The sequence below is a fragment of the Gossypium arboreum genome, chromosome 2 (genome assembly GCF_025698485.1).
Source record: "Gossypium arboreum isolate Shixiya-1 chromosome 2, ASM2569848v2, whole genome shotgun sequence".
Classification (NCBI taxonomy): Eukaryota; Viridiplantae; Streptophyta; class Magnoliopsida; order Malvales; family Malvaceae; genus Gossypium; species Gossypium arboreum.
Window position 1 is genome coordinate 114,877,915 of NC_069071.1, and position 22,953 is coordinate 114,900,867.

The 22,953-nt window shown below is 34.4% G+C and overlaps 2 protein-coding genes and 1 pseudogene across 5 annotated transcripts; all 3 read left to right on the forward strand.

Moving 5' to 3' along the window:
* The first annotated feature begins 397 nt into the window (after positions 1 to 397).
* LOC108466609 (putative serine/threonine-protein kinase) lies at positions 398 to 7,994 on the forward strand. 2 transcript variants are annotated; one of them, XM_053025241.1, is made up of 7 exons: positions 398 to 933; positions 1,087 to 1,213; positions 1,639 to 1,751; positions 1,969 to 2,179; positions 3,234 to 3,471; positions 4,934 to 5,084; positions 7,264 to 7,994. In XM_053025241.1, the coding sequence occupies exons 2-7, from the start codon at positions 1,132 to 1,134 to the stop codon at positions 7,606 to 7,608; spliced, it is 1,140 nt and encodes a 379-aa protein (XP_052881201.1). In that variant the 5' UTR covers positions 398 to 933; positions 1,087 to 1,131; the 3' UTR covers positions 7,609 to 7,994. The 2 variants fall into 2 exon arrangements, with proteins under 2 accessions (XP_052881201.1, XP_017622484.1); XM_017766995.2 differs by having other exon boundaries at positions 398 to 929.
* Positions 7,995 to 9,274: 1,280 nt separating this feature from the next.
* Positions 9,275 to 16,809, forward strand: LOC108467185 (RNA polymerase II C-terminal domain phosphatase-like 2). 3 transcript variants are annotated; one of them, XR_008279057.1, is made up of 17 exons: positions 9,275 to 9,776; positions 9,860 to 10,330; positions 10,687 to 10,897; positions 11,170 to 11,327; positions 11,428 to 11,498; positions 11,591 to 11,696; positions 11,786 to 11,875; positions 12,138 to 12,270; positions 12,372 to 12,778; positions 12,851 to 12,908; positions 13,355 to 13,488; positions 13,744 to 13,797; positions 14,050 to 14,146; positions 14,558 to 14,712; positions 15,314 to 15,387; positions 16,018 to 16,135; positions 16,236 to 16,809. XR_008279057.1 is itself a non-coding variant. In XM_017767747.2 (16 exons), the coding sequence occupies exons 1-16, from the start codon at positions 9,507 to 9,509 to the stop codon at positions 16,342 to 16,344; spliced, it is 2,598 nt and encodes an 865-aa protein (XP_017623236.1). In that variant the 5' UTR covers positions 9,275 to 9,506; the 3' UTR covers positions 16,345 to 16,809. The 3 variants fall into 3 exon arrangements, 1 of the variants encoding a protein (XP_017623236.1); XR_008279056.1 differs by lacking the exon at positions 16,018 to 16,135 and having other exon boundaries at positions 16,236 to 16,447; positions 16,542 to 16,809; XM_017767747.2 differs by lacking the exon at positions 16,018 to 16,135.
* Positions 16,810 to 18,730: 1,921 nt separating this feature from the next.
* On the forward strand, positions 18,731 to 22,114 carry LOC108466879 (receptor like protein 28-like; annotated as a pseudogene).
* Positions 22,115 to 22,953: the final 839 nt, after the last annotated feature.

A 22,953-nucleotide genomic window follows, 5' to 3' on the forward strand; every position in this document is an offset into this window, starting at 1 on the left:
AAATGTGCTTCATGCATGATTTGAGCTAATATTTAACATTCAAGCTAAACAAGGTTGATAGAAGAACTTAATTGATACATAGTGACACTTTGAAAACTCAATGGGAACATTTTGAAATTTGGGGACCAAATTAAAATATAGGTCATAGTTTAAGCACTTTCTATGAATTAACCCTTTTGTTTTCACAGATAGCTACATAGTGATCCTTTGAAAACTCAATGGGAACATTTTGAAAATTGGGGACCAAATTAAAATATAGGTCATAGTTTAAGCACTTTCTATGAATTAACCCTTTTGTTTTCACAGACAGCCAAAGACAATGTCAAATAGACAAATGTAATACTCATTCAAAGCCATATATATATATATATTAGGTTGACTTGGTTGTATTGTGGAACTTTATAAAATAAAATAAAATACCCTTTCTTTTCCTTGTTCATCTTTGCAAGTAAAATTTTTTATATTTGTTATTGTTGGCACCTTGTAAACATAAAAGAGTGTATGAATGGTTAAAGTCAATGAAGTTTGCCCATCAAAATAAAGAAAAACATATAGCCAAAAATTACTGGTTTAAAGCAAAACCACTGACCATAAAATTCACCAACTTCCAACTCCCCTTTTTAATCAGCAAATTGTGAACAAGGTTTTCTATATCGTGTCTTGCCTTACTTGTCGAAACCAACCCAATGTTTGTTGTCACTTTCAATGTCTCTCTTTCACTCCTTTTTCTGTTAAATGACGAACTTTTCTTTGTTTCCCTTTATTTATCAAATCCCCCATAGTCAAATTTTACAACCCAACATGTTATTATACCTTTGATGATGATGATAAATGGATCTTCTTGTTTCCTTGTTATGTCTGCTTCACCATCTTCAAATTTCAACATACACCTTGTTGGGAACTCAGCCTATTTTGATTCACTGTGTTTGGTAGGTTGGTGAATTCACCTCGCTGCATTTAATTCACTTTGTATCCTTTTTTGAGCTGTTATCATATCATTGCTTTAAGTTATGAAACTTGGTACCTTTCAATTTTCTTTATTACCCCTTTTTTCTAGTTTATGACTAATGATTGCTTTTGGTTCAGGACCAACTGAGAGTATCTACACAGCTTACAAGATCTTGAATTGGTATGTGGTGGTTTCCCATGAATTGTAGGTATTTGTTTGATTGTTTCAAAGGAAAGCATCGCCAAGAACAGATACAAGGTCAAGGTAAGATTTTGAGTCTATTTCAGTTGATTTATTGATATGGTTTTTTTAGGCTACTTGTAAAGCTCAAATCTTTGGTTTTGAGCTCTTGGTTAGTTACTTTAATAAACATATATAAGCAATGTAGGCTGTAAATGGCTGGAAACCTAATTCTGCTCTTCTTGGTATTGTGTGAATTCATGGTTTTATGGTTTCTTTTGGTATATCTTTGAAAATTGAAATATTGGCTAAAAAGAAAGGTGGATTTTTCCTTACTAAAATGAAAATTGAAGGAGTATCTGCAGAACGTTGAAGAACAATTAGCTTTGGCTTCATTAAATGCATTATAAAAGTATCTTTTTTTGCTTTCAAATGAGTTTCTTTTGAAGTTTACCTCAGAAAATTCTCATGTTGTTTTGTGTATTTGGTGTTGTATTTGTGCATTATAGAGTTTGCCACTGCCAATGTAAGGCTCTTTTCATATAATTCATTGAGATCAGCAACATCAGATTTTCATCCATCAAACAGAATAGGTGGAGGTGGCTATGGAGTTGTTTATAGGGTAAACAAAATACCCTTTGCTATTTTTTAAACATTCAGATGTCTATTTGATTGCATATGTATGTGTGTGTGTGTGTGTATGTATGTATGTATGTATATTTGTTATGCGTGTGAGAGGAGGTTTTTGTGGTTTTGAGATGAATGCTTGTTTGTGGTACTAATGCCACTATTAGCAGAGAAAGACACCTAACGGTAACTTTGCTTTTATGATTGCTTAGGGAGTTTTGAGAGATGGCACTCAGGTAGCCATCAAGACACTGTCTGCAGAGTCCAAACAAGGATCTCACGAGTTTGTGACGGAGATCGATATGATATCGAACATTCGACATCCGAACCTTGTCGAATTAATCGGCTGTTGTGTTGATGACAATCATCGGATCTTGGTCTATGAATACCTAGAGAATAACAGCCTTGCTAGTGTTTTACTTGGTAACTACTTAAATCCTATGCTTTTCATACAAGTTAGAATGAATTAAGAACTATAGCTGGGAGATACATCATATTATTATTGACAACTTTGTTTAGTTCCTTTCATTTGAACTACTCACTTAAGAACATAGATTATTTGCAGGGTCAAATTTTGATTTTGGTCCCTCTACTATGCTCAAAGTTGGAATTTAATTTTTGTACTTTAATTTAACATGATTTGGTCCTCTACTTTTTATAATGTCATTGGTTAATTCAAATAGTTATCGGTGATAACTATTCCAGTTAAAATTCTAGCCTGAGTTTTTCTTAAAAACTGTTTTTCTAACTCGTCACTTTGATATTGATTCTTTTGTGTTGGAGGGCGTATTTTGAAAAAAAAAATCACATTAGTATTTTATTTGGAATAGTTAACAATAATAAATATTGGACTAACTAGAAATCCAATTATGTTAAACTAAAGTATAGGGACTAAATCTCAAATTTGAGTATAGTAGAGGTACCACAGCCATAATTTGACATTTTCTAGGATAAGAACTATGAAGAAAATATTACATTACGTATTTATGTATATTAGTTTAGCCTATCTAATGGTAAAAATACAATGGAAGCCCTTGTAATAGAAGTTGGATAGCATTTTGCTTCTTCTATTAAAAAAATGGATAAATTAGTCTTGTACTTTAAATCAAAGAACAAACTGATTCTTCCCTTAAAAGTTTCATCCATTTTTACTATTAAAAATAGATCCCTATACGTTAGCGCGAGGTACACATGGCACGCCGCGTATCATTATCTAGTTATTCTATTAGCCATGGTAGTTTTTAATAGTAGAAATAGATTAATTTTTTAATAGAAAGGATTGATTTGCTCTTGATCTAATGTATAGTGATTAATTTGCCCATTTTTTTAGTATAATGGCCCAAATGCAATTTAATTCCTAGTACATAGGTCTCCATGGTACTTTTACCTCTATCTAATGCATTGTACTTGAGAGGAAAAACATAGATAGTTTTCAAGATTTTCGGGGTATTCTAATGTCAAGCAATGTTATTTTCAGGTTCAAGAAGTAAATATATAGCTCTGGATTGGCCTAAAAGAGCAGCCATTTGCTTAGGTACAGCTTCTGGTATTGCTTTTCTTCATTATGAAGCTGTACCTCGTATTGTCCACAGGGATATTAAAGCTAGTAATATACTTCTTGATGGGGATTTTCATCCTAAAATTGGTGATTTTGGGCTAGCCAAGCTTTTCCCAGACAATGTCACTCATCTAAGTACTCGAGTTGCTGGAACAGTGTAAGCATGATTCTCTTTGCATTTTGCATCTTTTGGAATGACCTGCCTTAGCTATGTAACTGTTTCAAAGTTCATTGATGAAAAATCTTGTTTTAGGTAAGGTTTTTTGATTGATTCACGACTTACAAATGATAAAACCTGCTTTTAGTATTGGTGACGCACAAATATGGTTTGATAATCAACCACGGTTCCCTTGGAAGCCGAGAGCCATAGGTTAGAGAAGGTCCCCTAGCATGGGAGCCGCAGATGGTCTTTAGGAGAGCACAAGAGGAGACCCTTCCTTTTAGTTTTTCTCTTTTATGTTGGGAGTGATTCCTCGGCAAGAGGTTGTACTAGTAGTCAGATTGTATTTTACTTTTTCTACTAAAAAAATAGATAATTTAATTTTTTCTATATTAAATCAAAGAGTAAATTAATTCTTCTGTTAAAAATTTCATCCATTTACGTCAGCATGAGGTACACATATCATGACACCTCACTATCTTGTTATTCCATCATCCACACTAGTTTTTAACTATACAAATGGATGAAATTTTTTATAGAAAGAACCAATTTGCTTTTTAATCTAATGTATAAGGACTAAGTTATTTATTTTTTTAGTATTGGGGATAAAATACAATTCGACTCTTACTACAGGGGTCTCCATATTACTTTGACTATGATTCCTCCATAGTAAGTCATGGGGAAAGACTTATATAATCCGCAAGTCCCGTGGGACAAGTATGTGAGACATGTAAAAGCTACATGTAGATCATGTATAGTTCACATGTTAATAATGATGTAACACTTTGACGAAGTGCGATATCATAGATGTCATCCCGAAAATGATCTAGCTAGGTTTCCATCTCCATAGCACCGTAGACACATACAACAACTATATACAAAGCAGATATTAGAAAATATTGGCAGATTAAGTGTAGTTCATCATGTTTAGCTCCAGATTTCTCTCATATATAATGTTGATGATTGTGGAAACGAATATATCTATATAGAAGGAGATAATTGTATCAGATGTCCCTAAGCTATGAGTCAAATTTTAAATTTATCCCTAAATTTTAAAATATTTCAATTGAATCGTCAAACTAAGTATCGTTTCAATTAGGTTCTATTAATTTAGCCATCAATTTTGGCATCAAACTGGATCTAGTGTGTATGAAAATATTCATTAATTTGTACGTGCTTAGAAAGGGAACTATGTCAAATTCAATCTAGTGTAAGCCCTTATTGGAGCAATACTTAGTTTGAGGATTAAATTGGAATATTTTGAAGTTTATCACCAATTTAAAATTTGACTCAATAGATTTGGGGCATTTAATGCAATTAACCCCACAATGACATGCTTAAGCCACTGTGTTAGACTAACTTCATGCAAACGTGAAATCTAACACATGATACTCTTTTCTGTGATAAGATGATACAATTCAGTGTATTTTTTTCCTAAGCCATACTTTATTTTATGCAGTGGATATTTGGCCCCAGAATATGCCCTTTTGGGACAATTAACCAAGAAGGCAGATGTATACAGCTTTGGGGTTCTGATACTTGAAATAGTCAGTGGACAAAGCAGTACTAAGGCTGCATTTGGAGTGGAATTGATGCTTCTTGTTGAATGGGTATCTTTTTAAATCCTTTTTTTCATCACTTTATCTTATCTCAAATTATGATTTTCATCCCCATACTAAATTCAATTTGGGTTTCAGTCATAATTTTATGTAATTTAGTCCTCCTATTATTAAAAAACTCCTCTGGTCAGATGCAGCTGTTTTAAAGATCCAAAACTCGAAATCACTTGTGTTATTTAAAGGGATAATGTAACTTTTGGCTCTTGAACTTAGCAAATAGGTTCACATTGGTCCCTAATTTTTTTTATCCACTTTGACTCCTGAACTTGAAAGTTGTTACTCATTTAAGTCCATTCTATTAATCACCGTGAAAAAAGGGGGATAATATAATTTTTGACCCATAAACTTGGCAAGTAAGTCCATATCGATCTCTGAAGTTGACAACTGGGTTCATTTTAGCACTTGAACTTGACAATTAGGTCTACTATGATCCCTAAACTTGAAAAATCTAAAGGTATCATCACTTGAAAAATAAAAAAAATTTAGATGATGATATGGTGCCATCTCATAGTGTTCATATATTCAGTGTTTTAATTACCAGACAGATTAGACCACTAGTTCTCAATTTAACCAGTTCAACCGATTCGACTATCGGACCAATAATAGTTAAATAAATAAATAAAAATCTAAAAAGCCAAGTAAAACTGATTTTTTTATTACTTTTTTTAGATTTTTATAAAACTTTAATTATTTATTTAATTATTGTTGGTTCGACGATCGAACTGGTCAAACCGGTTGAATCTAGATTAGTGGTTTAACTTATTCGACCATGGTTCGGTTATTAAAACACTGAATATGACACTTTGAGATTGTACTACGTCATCATCCAAAATTTTTTTATTTTTCAAACTCAGAGTGTCATATCATCAAACTTTTATATTTTTCAAGCTTAGAGATCAAAATGGACCTAGTTATCGAGTTCAATTGCCAAAGTGAACAAAAAGAAAATATAGGTATCAAAATAAACCTAGTTGTCAAGTTTAGGAGTTGATGTGTACCTACTTGTCAAGTTTAAGGGCTAAAAGTTACATTATCCCATTTTTCTTTTTCACCGTCATTAACAGAATAGCTTACTTGCTAAGTTTAAAGACCAAAAACTACATTATCTCTTATTAAAAAGTGAAATTATGGATATCAAAATAGTTATTTTCACTAATTTGTCATTTTAAAATCTTCCAGCTGCACCCCCATGATTTGGACTCTTTTAAAAAAATTCTATATCAGCTTATTAACGGAATTTTTTAGTGCTTTAGATTAATGCATAACATTAATAATAGGAGGACTAAATTATGCTAAAAGAAAGTATAGAGACTAAAACATCAAGTTTAGTATAGTACATGTACTAAAACTATAATTTGACTATTTATGGTCGTTAGTTAATCCAAACTCAGGCTTTATATAATTGGTCAATTTTGTGGTTTTGGTCCCTCTAAAGTTATAATTTATTTTTTTCTTCTTAAAATTATCCTTTCCAGCAAAAAAATTTATGTGTGTATTAGCTATTTGGATTAACTAACGACAATAAAAAAGTAAGGGTAAAAAAACCTCTCCAATCTCTCTCAATTTAATCCCTTTCAAAAAAATTGGAGCAATTTAATCTCTATCAAATTTAAAAGTGAGCAACAAAGTGTTTATGTCTTCCGTAAATTATACACAATTTTGATTGATATAGTAGCAAATTTAGCCTTCAATGTTTACGTATTTTGTCAATTTGGTTTTGATTCTAAAGATTCAACAAATTTAGTCTCAATATTTACACATTTACATAAATTTTGTAGGCTAAATTTGTTAATCAAGACCAAATTGAAAGGATGTGTAAACTTTTAGAGCTACATTTGTTATTATATCAATCGAAATTATATACAATTGATGGGAAATATTAACACAATGATTAATTGTCCTTCATCCTAAGTTGACATAGATGAAATTGCTTCGCTTTTTTGAGAGGGACCAGCTAAATATCAATATCAAGAGAGACTGAAAAAGGTCTTTTTTACCAAAAAAGTAGGGCAAATTCAATAATTAACACAGCAACAAGGGAGCTCCAAAATATGCAAAAATAAAGTATAGGTCTAAATCTTAAATTTTAGCATATCAGAGGGACCAAAATCATAATTTGACCTCGATGGTCTCGACATAGTTAGCTGACTAAAACTGCAATGTGACGCAGACGTGGAAACTCAAACAAGAAGAAAGGCTTTTAGACATTGTTGATCCAGAACTAACTGAATATCCAGAAGATGAAGTGCTACGGTTCATCAAGGTCGCCTTGTTTTGCACCCAAGCATCTGCACATCAAAGACCCACAATGAATCAAGTGGTGCAAATGCTATCCAAAGACGTGCACCTCAACGATAAGCTGCTAACCGAGGCCGGTGTTTATAAAGGGTATCGCCGTACATCGTCGGAGTTAACATCGTCGTCTTTGAAGACTAAAGGCAAACAATCAATGGAACCTTCTTCTTCTACTAACATTGTTAGCTCTCATAGTATAACAGAAATGCTTCCTAGGTGATGATCATGTAGTTCACTATTACGAGTTGGGTCAAAGGCATTAACTCTTTCAGAGTTATTTTCTTCACCTACAAGACTCGAGGTTAAAATCTTGCTTCAGTAACATCGAGCTCTTTACCGTCCTACTGACCCATTTGGTTTTTATTACAGAATGGGTAAAAGCCGGAAGCTCAAAGGCTGTAGCACCCCATTTGTGTTTTGTGTAATTATTTTTGAAATTAGTGTATCCAAAATTGATCATTCACAATATGGTGCTTTTTTTCTTTGGTTAAATTCTTCAAAGGATCCCTGTACTATAAACTTAGGAACTAATTAATCTCTTTGCTATTAAAAATGAGGGTCTAATTAGGTACAAGTATCATAGAGGCCCTTGTATTAGGAGTAAAATTGCATTTTGTTCTCTTTACTCCATTAATCCCTTTGATTTTCCACACTAATCTATAAATTAGTACCATAGAGGCCCTTGTATTAGGAGTAAAATTTCCATATATTTACTTTAACAACATATATTGCAATTTGATGGTAAAAATTATTATGGAGTTTATTGTATTAGGAATATAAATTTTTTAACAGATAAGTTTGTTTATTGATCTAACATATATGTATTAATTTGATTATTTTTTAGTAAAAGAGGAAAAATATAATTTGACTTGTAATACAATGGCTTATATGATACTTTTACCATAATTTGATTATTGTAATTTTTAAAGGGTAAACTATCAAAATAGTCAATTTTGTTTATTTTAAGTTACATTTTAGTCACTTATGTTTGAAATGTTACGTTTTAGTCATTGACATTATCGTATTGTAACATTTTAGTCACTGAGCCGTTAATTGCCGTTAACGGTGTAACGGTAAGCTGACGGCATTTTAAACAAAAAATTTAGGTTAAATTATACGATTGATCCTCATATTTTTTCATTTTGAGCTATTTTAAATTTTTTTCTTTTATGTTCTTTTAATGTTCTTTTTTTATTCTCAAAACGAAAAGAATATGGGGACCAATTATATTATTTAACCTGAAATTTTTGTTTGAAATGATGATTTAATGTGCCACGTCAGCTTACCGTTATACCTTTAACGATAATTAACGACTCAGTGACTAAAATGTTACAACACGTTAATGTAAGTGACTAAAACGTAACATTTTAAATATAAGTGACTAAAACGTAACCTGAGATAAATAAAAGTGACTAAAATGTAACTTGAGATAAACAAAAGTGACTATTTTGATAATTTTCTATTTTTTAAAGGGAATAACTTTTGAGGACTTGAAACAATTATCAAATTCAAGATTTAATTTAGAAAAAAAAATCATACTCCAATATATAAAAATGTTAAATTCAAGTCCCTAATCATAATTTAACTTTTTTTAAAGTTAACCATCTAATTTTATGTTTTAAGATAAATTTAATAAAATTCAATCAAAATCTCAAACTAAGCTAAAACTTGAAAATCGACGTTTAACGTGCGACTATTTGGATTTGGTTACGGAGTCCCACGTTCCCCACTGTACACACTTCAAGAACTAAAATCATGAAGATTTTCATTTATCTGATTCGGATTTTCACTGGCCCAAACCGGACCGTACATTCAGGTATTTTCGTAATTTCATCCAAACCTCACCTTCTATTTAAACGAACCCATCATCTCCGCTATAAATACTTTGAAACCCAGCCAGAAAAAAAAAAAAAAAAACCCAAAGAGGGAGAAAAAAAATACAAAGAGAGAGAGGGAAAAAAAGAGAGAGAGTAATGAAGAAGTTCACTTCACGGATTCTTCTTTAATCTTTAAGCCTTAAATCTCTTTACATTTTACTGTTTTACCATCCCACTTTTCTTCCTTAATATTATCGAATCCAACTGGGATTTTGAATTTTTCGCCTTTTTAAAGGAAAAAATGAGTCGATTAGGGTTTAAATCCATGGTGTATCATGGAGACTTTTTTTTGGGTGAACTGAACACTATCCCTATCACGGACTCGAATTTCCAGTTCCCGAATAACGAAATTCGTATCCACCACATCTCCCCTACCAGCGAACGATGCATTCCTCTTTCGATTCTCCACACGATTTCCTCATTTCCCGTTCGTTGCAAGCTCGAATCCCCTTCTCCCGTAGAACAGCCGCATTTGATTCATCTTCACGCCTCTTGCTTTTACGAATTCAAGGTTTCCTCTAATTTTTTAAATATATTTTTTTAAAAATAATTTAATTAATTAGTTTTGACTGTGGTTTTTTTTTATTTTTTTAGACGGCGGTGGTTTTGGTTGGAGATGAAGAGGTGCACTTAGTGGCAATGCCGAGTAAACAGAAGAAGTTTCCTTGTTTTTGGTGCTTTTCGGTTTCTACGGGACTGTACAATTCTTGCTTAGGGATGCTTAACTTGAGGTGTCTCGCGATTGTTTTCGATCTCGATGAAACGTTGATTGTTGCCAACACGATGAAGTCGTTTGAGGATAGGATCGAAGTGCTTAGGGGTTGGATTGCGCGGGAGAGTGATCCGATTCGTCATTCAGGGATGTCGGCTGAATTGAGAAGGTATATAGATGATCGGTTGCTGTTGAAGCAGTACGCGGAGAGTGATTGTGTTGTTGATAATGGAAAAATGTTTAAAGTTCAGATGGAAGAGGTTCCACCTTTGTCTGATGGCCATGAGAAAGTTGTTCGGCCTGTGATTAGGTTGCAAGACAGAAATATTGTCCTTACTCGTATCAATCCTGAGGTTAGAGAAACAATTATTGACTTGATGTGCTTTTGTTGATTTAGTTGTTTATATATTAGTGGATTTGTGTTCTTCAACGATTGTTCATAGAAACATAATATCGATATGGATTCCATCGGTTGTTTTAGAAGTTAGAACAATGAAGCTCCATCCCTTTTTGGCATATTTTAATGATAAAAATAAATTGGGATTTATGTTGTATCATGTGGAATTTACTGAGCTGATCGTCCTTCCGTGATACAGGCATTTTGATAAATGCATAATGTAACACGTGAAACAATGAATGAATAAAGGATTCTGTTTGGAATATGAAGTTGTGTACGCTTTCTCATTTATGAATAGTTTTCTTTGTACAGATTCGGGATACCAGTGTGCTGGTGAGGTTACGACCAGCGTGGGAGGAATTGAGAAGCTATTTGACTGCGAAAGGACGAAAGCGCTTTGAAGTATATGTTTGTACTATGGCTGAAAGAGATTATGCATTAGAGATGTGGAGGCTTCTTGATCCTGGGGCACATCTGATAGGTTCAAAACAACTACTGGACCGTGTTGTTTGTGTCAAATCTGGTAAGTCGATTAACAAGTTTAACTATCTTCTTTTGTACTTGAGTCATGGTGTGCTATCATTCAAATGATGAAATTTTAGAAATTAATTCTAATTCTTTTTGGAATCTGAGTTTCTGATTCTTAATTTTCTATTAGCATATGTGAAAATTGTCTCTTCAAGCAATGAACCTGTAGTAGTAGTAGGTAGCCTCCCTTTCTTGTTGGTGCTACCACTTTGTCGACTGCTTTAGCAACCATGTAATGTCTTTTTGTTTTCTTAATGACTTTTACAGGTTCCAGGAAATCTTTGCTAAATGTGTTCCGTGATGGCAAGTGCCATCCACAGATGGCAATGGTAATTGATGATCGTTCAAAGGTCTGGGAGGATAAGGATCAACCTCGAGTTCATGTAGTTCCTCCATTTGCTCCGTATTATGCTCCTCAGGCGGAGGTACATGCTGTGCTTATTTGTGAGCTAACTTATTAATAATCTGAGATATTGTTTTCCTGTTCTGATTTTTTTCTTGGAAAATCTTTTCCCTCTTTATTAGACAGCAAATGCAGTTCCAGTCCTCTGTGTGGCAAGAAATGTTGCATGCAATGCCCGGGGTTTGTTTTTCAAGTAAGCCATTAATTTTGTGTGGTAGATGGCTATCCCTCATTATCATCCTTTGATGTCTGCATTTCTAACTTCTGATGGTATGTTTTATTTAGAGAGTTTGATGAGAATGTATTGCGGAAGATGTCTGAAGTTTTTTATGAAGATGAGGTGGTAAATCTGCCTGTTGCCCCTGATGTGAGCAACTATTTGATGTCAGAGGTACTTAAATTGACCATATATGATAATTAGTTATGAGAATCTTTGAATTTCCAATTGCATTTCAAGTATTTACTTGTCACTGATTGCAGGAAGCTAGTTTTGCTTCAAATGGGAACAGTGGAGCTCCTATCTGTGAAGGAATGAATGGAGCTGAAGTTGAGCGGAGGATGAATCAGTCGGTAAGTTTGGTAGTTGCTTGGTGAATGAATATAAATTTGCCAATTGTCCTTGGTCTGGATACTACTTTTGTTGAATAAGTGCTCTAACAACAATTAATAAACTATACACATGATAACGTTGTGTTGCACTTTGCCATCTTTTGGATAAGTTCATTCTTTTCAGTTGCTTCTAGTGACGTGTGTTGCCATTTTGAGTTTTTTATTATTTGAAATGTGTTTTTTCCCTTAACTTTCATTATTATAATATCTCTAGTTTATTCAGGAGGAGAAGCATGTTTTGGACTCTTCCACTCGTCCAGTTACAAATAACCCTGAGTTGCGGTCTGAAACCTCTCAGCCACCTGTTACAGATATTGTTGGTCCTGTATTTCCAGTAGCACCATTGCCTTCTCAGAGTAGGGTTTCAGTTTAATGTTATTTTGTTTTGATTAGAAGGCATTATTTACTGGGTTGGAGTGTATTTGGCCTTATTTTTTTACTTTTAACTGTATCTTAGAACCTAGTATACTTGGAGCTCCTGGTCTGCTTTCAAATCCTATGATGCTTGGAGCTTCTGTAAGAAGAGATAACAACGGTAGTGAAGGTGATTATGACATGAAGAGAAGAGCCCTTGGCATAAAACAGAGTTTAGACTTAAGGAAACAGAGCTCGATCCAACCTCCACTCCTACCTAAATTTCCGATACAGACATCATCATCATCACTAGTGCCTCAGGGAGGTTGGTTGGTGGAAGAAGACATCAATGAATCACATCTAAATGATCGACCATCAGGCACCGCACAAGAATCTGATGTAATAAAATCTGATAAATTGCGAGGTTATCAGAATCCGTTTTCTCATACAGCACCTGGTTCTGTTTCCATTGGTTTACCATCGTATGCATCCCAAGTGAAGATTGAAGAGGTTTGATCAAAATTCCTCTAGAATTATCTCATTAATCTGTGTGCATCCTAAATTTTGTCTTGTATGCTTCAGGCACGTACTGGACTGGATACACCAAAGCAGAATGTTCTGCCTACTGCTCATTTATCAGGTTTCTGAAGCTATTACGCTTGTCTTGTGTCATTCAGTTGTTGCATGATATTGATATTCTATTGAAAGGAGGCTTGTGGTCTTGTAAATATGTTACTAGGTAAAATAGTTTGAATAACGAATAACCAGAGCTACTATGCATGGCAGATAAGTTATGGAGTATATGGAGATAAATATGCTTGTTAAAGTGTAATTGATAAATACTCGTTCAAATGAGAAAAGAAGCTGTCTAGAAAATCCAAAAGCAGGTAGAAGAGTTGAACATGGAATGGAGGAGTTGAATTGGGTCTTTTTGTATTGTTGCATTAAATTAGATGAATTTAGATATTGTGGGAGGACATGGTTCCAAGGTTTGTCATGCACATCTATTATTATTGTTTGGAGTAAAGGCGGTTTTAGATAATTGGGTAGTAACTTCCATAAATGATTGTTTGAATTCACTTGCAGAGATAGGTGGAACTCAGAATCATCTGCCTTCTATTACTAGAGAATTGCAGTCTGAAGGTGCAAAAATGAATCTTCTACCCTCCCATTTGTCGATAGGTGTTCTACAAGAAATTGGACGAAGATGTGGTTCAAAGGTACCATTACTTTGAGGGTTAGGATCTCATTCATTAAATTTCCTTTTTATCGTATATGACTTCAATGACCATTCATGAGTATGACTGTCTCAATTTATTTATGGGTCCTTTTCTTGTGAATGGTGTTGATGAGCGTAAAGTAGTGTACAAAAAACAATATAGGGGGGACCAGCTCTTTAGGTGCACGGTTATTTATAGTTAAGCTTGATTGCCTTGTTTAATCAATCTACTGTTTTTCAAATTTGTATTTTACAGGTTGAGTTCAGGTCTGTGGTAAGCACCAGTAAGGATTTGCAGTTTTCTGTTGAGGTCAGTGAAAGCTGTACTTCCTTGCTAATAAATGGAATTCTTCTGGATTGATCTGAGTTTTCAACTGTGTATGCGCCTTGTAATATTGTGAAAATGCTTTGTTTTTGGTGGTATTGACATGTATTTTTTTCTTGAAACTAGCTTCACTAATACTCTTTGTTCCCTTATTTCCTTTACCTTCTCTGATTGTAGTTTGTGAATTTGTTTTGACTTTTCAGAAAGCATCTCATTTTTCCAGCTTATTTTATTTAGGTTTTATTCACTGGGGAGAAGATTGGTGTTGGAATGGGTAAGACAAGGAGGGATGCTCAGCAGCAAGCTGCTGAGCTTGCGCTTCATAATTTAGCAGGTGCGTTCATTCTTGGTTGTTTCTCTTGCTGTACTTGTTATTATAATTATTTGTTTCAAGACTGCAAGCATTCATCTTGGTTTCAATATGATTGGTCAGAAATGAATGATAAGGAATATAGTCCTTAGGCTATAAGTGTATTCATCTTTTTTAACTTTCTCAAAGGTCCCATGAGTTCTATTTAGTTTCATGAAAGGAGTTTAAACCTTTTAGTGCTTTTTGGAACCTTCTAGGGCTATGGATATGCATATTTTCATGCATCATACTTGGTGAAAAGTATGATTGTGTTATAATACGGGTGTATTAGTAGATTATGCAGGTTTTTTTTGTTTCCAGTTTGTGTTTTTCTTAACTATGACATCAAGTGAAGGTGCAGTAAGTACCTAACTAATTATATACATGGCATCTCAGAAAAATATGTAGCATATATAGCGCCTCGTTCGGGAGCTGTGGATAGAGATTTCAATAATCTCTCTCTTGGAACTGAAAATGGATTTCTATGGGACGTGAATCCTGCATCCAATGAAGCAATAAAAGAAGGGTTTCCTAAAGATAATACTTCTGAGGTGAGCATTCCTGATGGCTTTCGTTACTTGATTTGATTTCTTTGTTTATAAAAAAGGTGATGCTTGGATAAACGGTATCTGGGCAAAACTTTTCCAGATATAGGTAGTGGTTATATGGAGAGAAACCACTCCTCTTTGAATTGCACCAAGATGTAAGAGCTAAAACTCTTCAAGGAGAGTGGGCCAGCTTATTGTCTGCTACTGTTGCCTTAATTGGCTCACTCAATCCTTTTAAGAGGTAAGGGCTTGGTGTCAGTCTTTAGTTTGCCCATTATCCAAGTACTCCCAGTACATTTCTTTCAGATATTTATTCCCTCTTGTAGATGTAATATGTGGACGTAATTTCCTTGAATGTGAATCCTCTGCTAATATCCCATGATTACTGAGTTTGATTTATATACTTGGAGATGTTTACAAGCAATCATGTTCTCAAGTGTCAAGTAAAAATGAGTTGATTTAGGTACTTGGAGACTTGAAATCAGGTTTTAGAATGGCTTATTAATAATTATTTTTGTTTTCGTGAATGATCGGAAAACATTGCATTCATTGATTTCAGCTGGTATAGATTAACCGACTTGTTTGTTTGATGACTAAATATCAGGCTGCTGAAGAACCTGGGAGTAATTCATCCAGTATAGCAAATCAACCAGTTGAAAAACGTGCTAATTCACCAAGGTATATATGTTTTCCTTTTGTATCTACTCTTGTATTTGTAGGATGTATTTAGGCCCTTAGCCTTGAAAATTATGGAAAGTAGGGTTCACTGACCAAGTGCCGACTGAGTTCTTTCTATTTGAGTGGCATATTTAAGTACATTCAAGTAGATATGTCAATTGGGTGAGTGGGATTAGTTTTGGCTTTGGTCATTTCGTGTTATAAAATTTTTTAGTCACTTCGCTTCAGATCAATTTCATGTTTGGATCAATTTTATGTTGGGGTCATTCCAAGTTCAGGTTATTTTGGGTTTGAGTGATTCAGGTTTGATGCTAAGGTTTTTCGAGTCAGATTATTTTCTGTTTGGGTTGTTTCAATTTTCGAATTTGAATTGTTTTAGGTTCGGGTTGAACAGGTTTGGGTTGTTGGCTTCTTATGGTTAAATTGGGTCAAGTTGGGTCGGTTGACCAGGTTGGATTTATGAGTTCAAATCAGAATTAACATGTCCACATTCAAGGCTCATGTGCCTTCCCATGTCATTCTTACTCAGAACCTCATCTTTTCCAGTGTTTTTGTTCCATATCTTAGGGTTTGCATGGCTTTTACATCAGAGAGATGTTTTTACTTATTTGCACTTTTATCTACGATTAGGAGTTAGGACTGCTATTGCAAATCTTCATCAGACAGTGACTGGGTTTCATTGTGGAAACTTTCCTGGTTTCTCGCCTATCCATCACCAACGTGGACTCACTTTTTGAATGGAATAGTAGTTAGCATCAAAGGATGGGATTTTTTTTTTTTTTTTTTGAGCTTTGAGGCTTTAAGAAACTAATGTTTTGCTTCTTAACGTTAGTTATCTCTATTTGCAGATTGTCCGAATCTATGCCGAGCAAACGGTCAAAGGAAGGAGTTCTGCGAAGATTAGGAAGTAGTCTATCATCCTCACGGCAATCAAAAAATGAGCATACCATTTCATGACAAGCCATGAGAAGGTTTTGAGATGACATGAATTTTGCATAGCAGATGTGCATCAGAGATACCAACCTTTTTTGCAGAATTAGGATTTATAACTAATTCTGAGGTAAATAGATCTCTTCTGGAAATATGGAGGCAATCTTTAAATTTTTTTGTGATCCTTTTTAACCTAACATTTCCTGCAATGTGTATGATCAAAGGCAGAGCTTTATTCTCAGATCACAATTTCAATGACCGATACGAATTTTTCGGCCCCAATCCTATCTCTTCTCTTCGGGTAATTTACATTCTAGATCACCGATAATCCGACTTAAATTGTAAATTGTTTCCTCTTCTCTGCATCTCTTCATGCTTGCATATGCATGTGCAAGTATATTTCGGTACTTGCAGATTTGATGTATTCCCCTTTTATACCATTCATTGTCAAAAGTTTCAAATTCATCGTGGAATTAGCATTTCATATTATGATCTTTGTGGTTAGTGGTAAGTTTCTAAAATTTTAAATATTTGCATAAAAGTGACAAAGTGTGATAATTATGATAGTTAAATCAAATTTAAGTTATAATTGAGAGGACAAAATTATGAGTAATAAATTTATGTTTCATTTTCACAAGTTTCTCACTTGAGACAGCACAAAAGAGAACCCTAAAATTCAATAGCAGAAATGACTCTAAATAAAAATGAAGCATTGCCAAGTTTTTCAATCCAAGAAGTACAAGAGAAATTAAGCAAACTAAGCATAACGCTATCCTAGTTAATTAACTAGAACATGTACCCATGGTGGTCCTCTTCCCATATTCTTGTCTCTATGCCTTAGCCTATTCAAAGTTCATTGTATGAAAAAATACATATAAAATCTGTACAATTTTCAATATAATCCAAATCATCCCATCTCTGCCGATGTATTTTTGGCATTCATGGTCCTATAATTTCTCACTGCATTTGGATAAAATTTGAGAATTAGTACCGTTTACGTTCCACATGAGGTGTAGTAGAGGGGCGTTGGAGTTTTTATTCCACGACACATTCGGATGTTTTTGAATAATGGAATAGTTGAATGAATTTTGCTTTATTTTCTTGGGTTATCTGTGGATTATCTTTTTACATGAGAGTGCTTGATTCTTTTTTTTACTAGTCAAGGCTATTGTTCTTAGTTCGACAAGGTAATGCTTAAGGATTCTACTCTACCGCCCGCCCTTCTGTTTTGCATTGGGTGTTTATTGAATTAAGTGTAATGCTGTGATAGGTACTATTTAAGAGTTTTTGAAGTTTGGGTTTCTTGGCCAATTATTCCTTGAGCATTTAAGTTTATTATTTTAGGTTGGGTTCTTTGTTCTAAAGATATAACATATAGAGAACATCTATACTAAATATTATTTTTTGTTATTTTTGAAAGAATATTGTTTTAGAAACATTATTTTATTATTTTAAAACAAAGTTTAATTCTTTTGGTTTTTTTTTTGGCATTCAATTTTCAACTTTTTCAAATTATTAATATCAAGTTTTTCATAATTCACATAAAAAATAATTCAAATAAATTTTTTCAAACAAAATTAAATTGATGAAATGTATTAATAATGGTCATGAATAAAAATAAAATATCCATAAAATGTTAAAAACGATAAATGTAAAATTTATAAAAACAATGAAATGAATGGTTACTTCTACTTCAAAAATGAAAAAAAGATAAAGAAAGAAAGAATGGTTCCTTAAAATAAAAAGAAATGAAGGTTAATGCAATGGATGAAAATTAGAAATTGATAGAAGAGTTATGGATCATTTACTTCTACTCAAAAGCATCAGTACTTTTTTTAATAAAAAAATTGCTTACCAATAGGTGTTATTATTACTTTTCCAAAATTTTCTTATTATCAAGTATATTAATTTAGTTTATTATTCCACACCATGGTTTATTATTTTTTGAAGTCCAACTTTTAAAGATTTTCTGGCTGATCGACCTGTGCGAACGATGAACCAGTCAACAAGGAGTTATTAGGCATGGATAAAAGCAGTATAGGGACCAAAGACCCCTTATCTATTATTCTTTGGTAGAATTAAGGGATCCTCTATGTTTATTTTGAAAGAAAAAAACGTTTTTTTTCTTGGTACAAGAAGAATGGAAGGAAAGTTCAATGTGTAAGCCAGTTGAGGTCCCTCCAAGTACTCTGAAAGTTGCAAATCGGAGACTTTGAATGAGGTCTTCCATAATTTCCAATATGATTGAAACCAATAATCAAATGTAAAAACGTTTTTGGTCTACACTGCAGTATTGAGCATTCATACCATACTACTATAGTATCCTAGCTTTCTCCCTCCCCCCATTCCTTTTTATTGTCAACATGCCTTACAGTTTTTCTCCATTTTTCAATAACCTCACAAAAAAGAAAATATGAGGACTCTACTGTTTTCGTGTCTCTTATTCAATTCATTTTTTGCAATTTTCTTTAGCATTAGCAACTTGGTTTTAGTTTCTGGTCATTGTCAAAGCGATCAGAGACAGTTGTTGCTCGAATTGAATTTGAGCAGCAGCTTCCACTCTACTACTTTTGCCACCCCATTAGGAAGGCTAATGAAATGGAATCAAACTAAGGATTGCTGTTCCTGGGAGGGTATAAGTTGCGATGCTGGTGGTCATGTTATCGGTCTTGATTTGAGCATTCGAGGAATTTCATGTCCACTTGACGTTTCAAGTAGTCTTTTCCGTTTTCAACACCTTCAGCGACTCAATTTGGCTTTTAATTGGTTCAAGACCTCTTTTCTTACTGGTTTTGATAAGTTGGAGAATTTGAGTTATCTTAATTTGTCCTATTCTGACTTTAAGAGACAAATCCCAGTTGAGATTTCACGCTTGACAAGGTTGGTCACTCTCGATTTATCTGCATTTCCAATTTCTAAAACATCATTGAAACTTGAGAAGCCAAACCTAGAGATGCTTGTTCAAAACCTCACAAGGCTAAGATTTCTCTATCTTGACGGCATAACTATATCAGCTACAGGGAATGAATTGTGTCGGGCCGTATTGCCCTTCACTAAGTTGCAAGTGTTGAGCATGTCCGACTGTTATCTTTCAGGACCTATACCATCTTGCTCATCATTCAAAAATCTTAGAGAGCTAAACCTTGGTGATAATCAGTTAAGCGGCACAATTCATTCCACTGACTGGTCAGGCCTTTCTAAGCTAGAAATTGTTGACTTAAGTAACAGCAAGCTAAGTGGAACCATTCCACCAACTTTGTTTGGGATTCAATCACTGCGGAGAATTTTCCTTTCCCAAAATCAATTCAATGGCAGCATTGGTGACCTTCATGGTAAGGCCTGTTCACGGCTTGGTACTCTTCACTACATGGCCAATTTCCAATGTTTGTGTTTGAACTCCATGGTCTCACTTTACTGGTTCTTTCTTCAAACAACTTCAGCGGTTTGATACCAATGAGTGCCTTTCAAAACCTAAGGAATCTTTCTGATCTTGACCTCTCATATAACAGGTTGTCTATTGATGCCCCTGCTACTAATATCTCCCCACCTTTTCCCACATTTACCGCATTGGAATTGGCATTTTGCAACTTAACAGTGTTCCCTGGTTTCTTGAAAAATCAGTACAGCTTAAATTACCTAAACCTGTCAAACAACCAGATCCATGGAGAAATACCCAATTGGATTTGGAAATCAATAAATCTCTGGTACCTAAATATTTCTGAGAACTTGTATGATTTGAAAAACCCATGAAGAACATAAATTCTGGTTTTTGGATTCTTGACCTGCACGGCAACCAATTGCAAGGGCAAGTTCCAAGTCTTCCGTCATATGCCACCTATCTGGATTACTCAGACAACAATTTCAGCTTTGTTTTACCAGCTCATATTGGTGACTCCCTCCAGTTTGCTTCTTTCTTCTCCCTCTCAAATAATAACATTCAAGTGAGAATCCCTGAGTCATTATGCAACCATTCAAAACTTCAAGTACTTGATCTATCTAATAATTCCATGAGTGGGACAATTCCTCAATGCCTATTTCAGATGAGCTGATCTCTTGGACTACTGAATCTAAGGCGAAACAATCTCAGTGGCATCATTTTTGACACTTTTTCAAGAAGTTGTAGGTTACAAACTCTCAATCTCAATCAAAACCTATTGGAAGGAAAGTTTCCAAAATCATTGGGAATTGCAAAATGCTAGAGGTTTTAGACATCGGCAACAATCAAATCAAAGACTCGTTCCCATGCCATTTGAAGAATATAACCATGTTGCGTGTCCTTGTTTTACGATCCAACAACTTCACGGTCACATTGATTGCCCCGGAAATAATAGTGGATGGTCAATGCTTCAGATTTTTGACTTAGCATCCAATAATTTCAGGGGTAAACTGCATCTAACATGTTTAGGGACTTGGAAGGCTATGCAGCCTAATCCGGATAAAAACCAATCAGAGCTCAAACATCTCCAATTTGAAGATTTTGGAGGCGGTGTTAAATATCAAGATGCAATAACAATTATCATCAAAGGTTTAGTGTTATAGCTGGTGAAAATCCTGACCGTGTTCACCTCCATTGACATTTCATACAACAACTTTGAAGGGCCTGTTAGAACTTAGAAATTGGTTTGAAGAAGTTTAACAGAGACTTGAGCTTGAAGGCTTGATGTCTTGCTGAGCAAACAAACAAAATCAGACAAGAATTTGAGAAAAGAAATGCTTGAGTAAAAACCAGAAAATGAAGAAGAAGATGTGTAAATTTCATTAACATTGAGTGAAGGCACAAAGCCAATACATATACCAGACATTTAGCTGGTCAAAGTGAGACAAACATCACCTAAACATTACCGAACTCCACTAATTACATTGAAACTTCTAAACTTGCACACTTGGTAAAGCTGATTTATCAGCTCAAATGTCAACAAAAATACATCAAGTACATTAACAACTTAGTTCTAATTTAAACCAAGTTACAAAACATCAATTGAAGTAACAAAACAAAATGGAATAGAACAGCAGCATCAACTTCAGCTGCAAATGCATGGCTCGGGCAGCTTCTCTGCTTCTTGGCTGCGTGCAGGCCAACTTCAATAGGGCCAATACCAGGAGTAATCGGAAAATTCAAAGAACTTCTTGGCCTTAACTTTTCACATAATGCTTTTACAGGTTCAATCCCATCATTTTTTGGAAAATTACAACGGCTTGAGTCCTTGGATCTCTCAAGGAACAGCCTAGGCGGTGAGATCCCTTTGCAGCTAGCAAACCTCAATTTCCTTTTATTTCTTAACGTCTCAAATAATAAGCTAGTGGGTCCAATCCCAACGAGCACCCAACTTCAAACATTTTCAGAAGCTTCATTTGAAAACAATACCGGATTATGTGGACCTCCTTTGAAGACAATGTGCGGATTGCCACCAGCTAAAGAAGACAGCCCTTCAGATTCTGAGACAGGGAGCATTATAGCTGGAATCATTTAAGTGTCGAGGTAGGGTTTATCTTTGGGTTGGAATTATCATTGTACCTCTTATCTATTGGAAGAGATGGAGGATCTGGTATTTCGAGCGTATCGATCGTGCTCTCTCCAGGCTTTTCCCTCGTCTTGGTCGTGAAACAAAAAAGCATGGGAGGAGAGAAAAGCAGAACCAAAGGAGGAGGACCCAACAACAATTGGGATTAAGGAGTAGGGAATAAGTTAAAAGAGGTACTTAGCTATCTCTTTCCTTGTATTATCCAGTTTCTGGTTTCTGGTTCGAGTTTCAACTTTCAACTGTATGCTGTTTCTTTTGGATTAAATAAGTAGAATTATCCCAAAGTGAAAAAATATGCCTTCCAGATATGTTGTGTTGGAAACTAGGCTAGCATTCTTTCAGTTTTAAGAAAACCATAAAATGCCTTCTCTTCACTGATCTTGCTGAAACATGATTGCATCAATGACATAAACCTCATCAGGACGAGTTAACCAGTATGAAACTTGGTTACAGAATCTAGAAGTTAATTTAATACTTGCATGAAAATTGTAATGTAATTTCTTGTCTTGTTTATAAACATGGTAAATTCGATTACTGGTTTCCAACCACTTAGATTAGATCATGGAAGAACCTTAGCTCTTCTCCATCGTGAAAATTTGACATCAATTTTGCGTTATATCAAATCTGAAATAACTTGTATGCAGAGAAGAGAACCCATAAACATCCTAACACTATTGCTTGAAGAATGTTAATTTCATATCTGAATTTGCTTTGCTTGTTACCTCATAATGAATTGTTTGTTAGGAGCAATCTTATTGATGAGTTTATCGACCAAAATGAGTTGATTTATGTACTCACTTGGAAACTTGCAATCAGGTTTTAGAATGGCAGTGAGCAACACGAGTTTGTGTAGCTGACTCACTTTTGCTGGCAGTGAACCAGTCAACAAGTTATTAGGTATGGATAAAATCAGTGTAAAAGACCCATTATCTATTTAATCATGGTGACACTAGGTTATTGCTTCATTGATGATGCACCATTAGTGTATCAAAAGCTTCCATCAAGTACCAAGCTTGTAATTTTATTTTCCACTCTCTCCATTCACATTTTCGAATCATCCGGCAATAGTAATGGCGCAGCAACATTGAGCATTCATACCACTACTATAGCATCC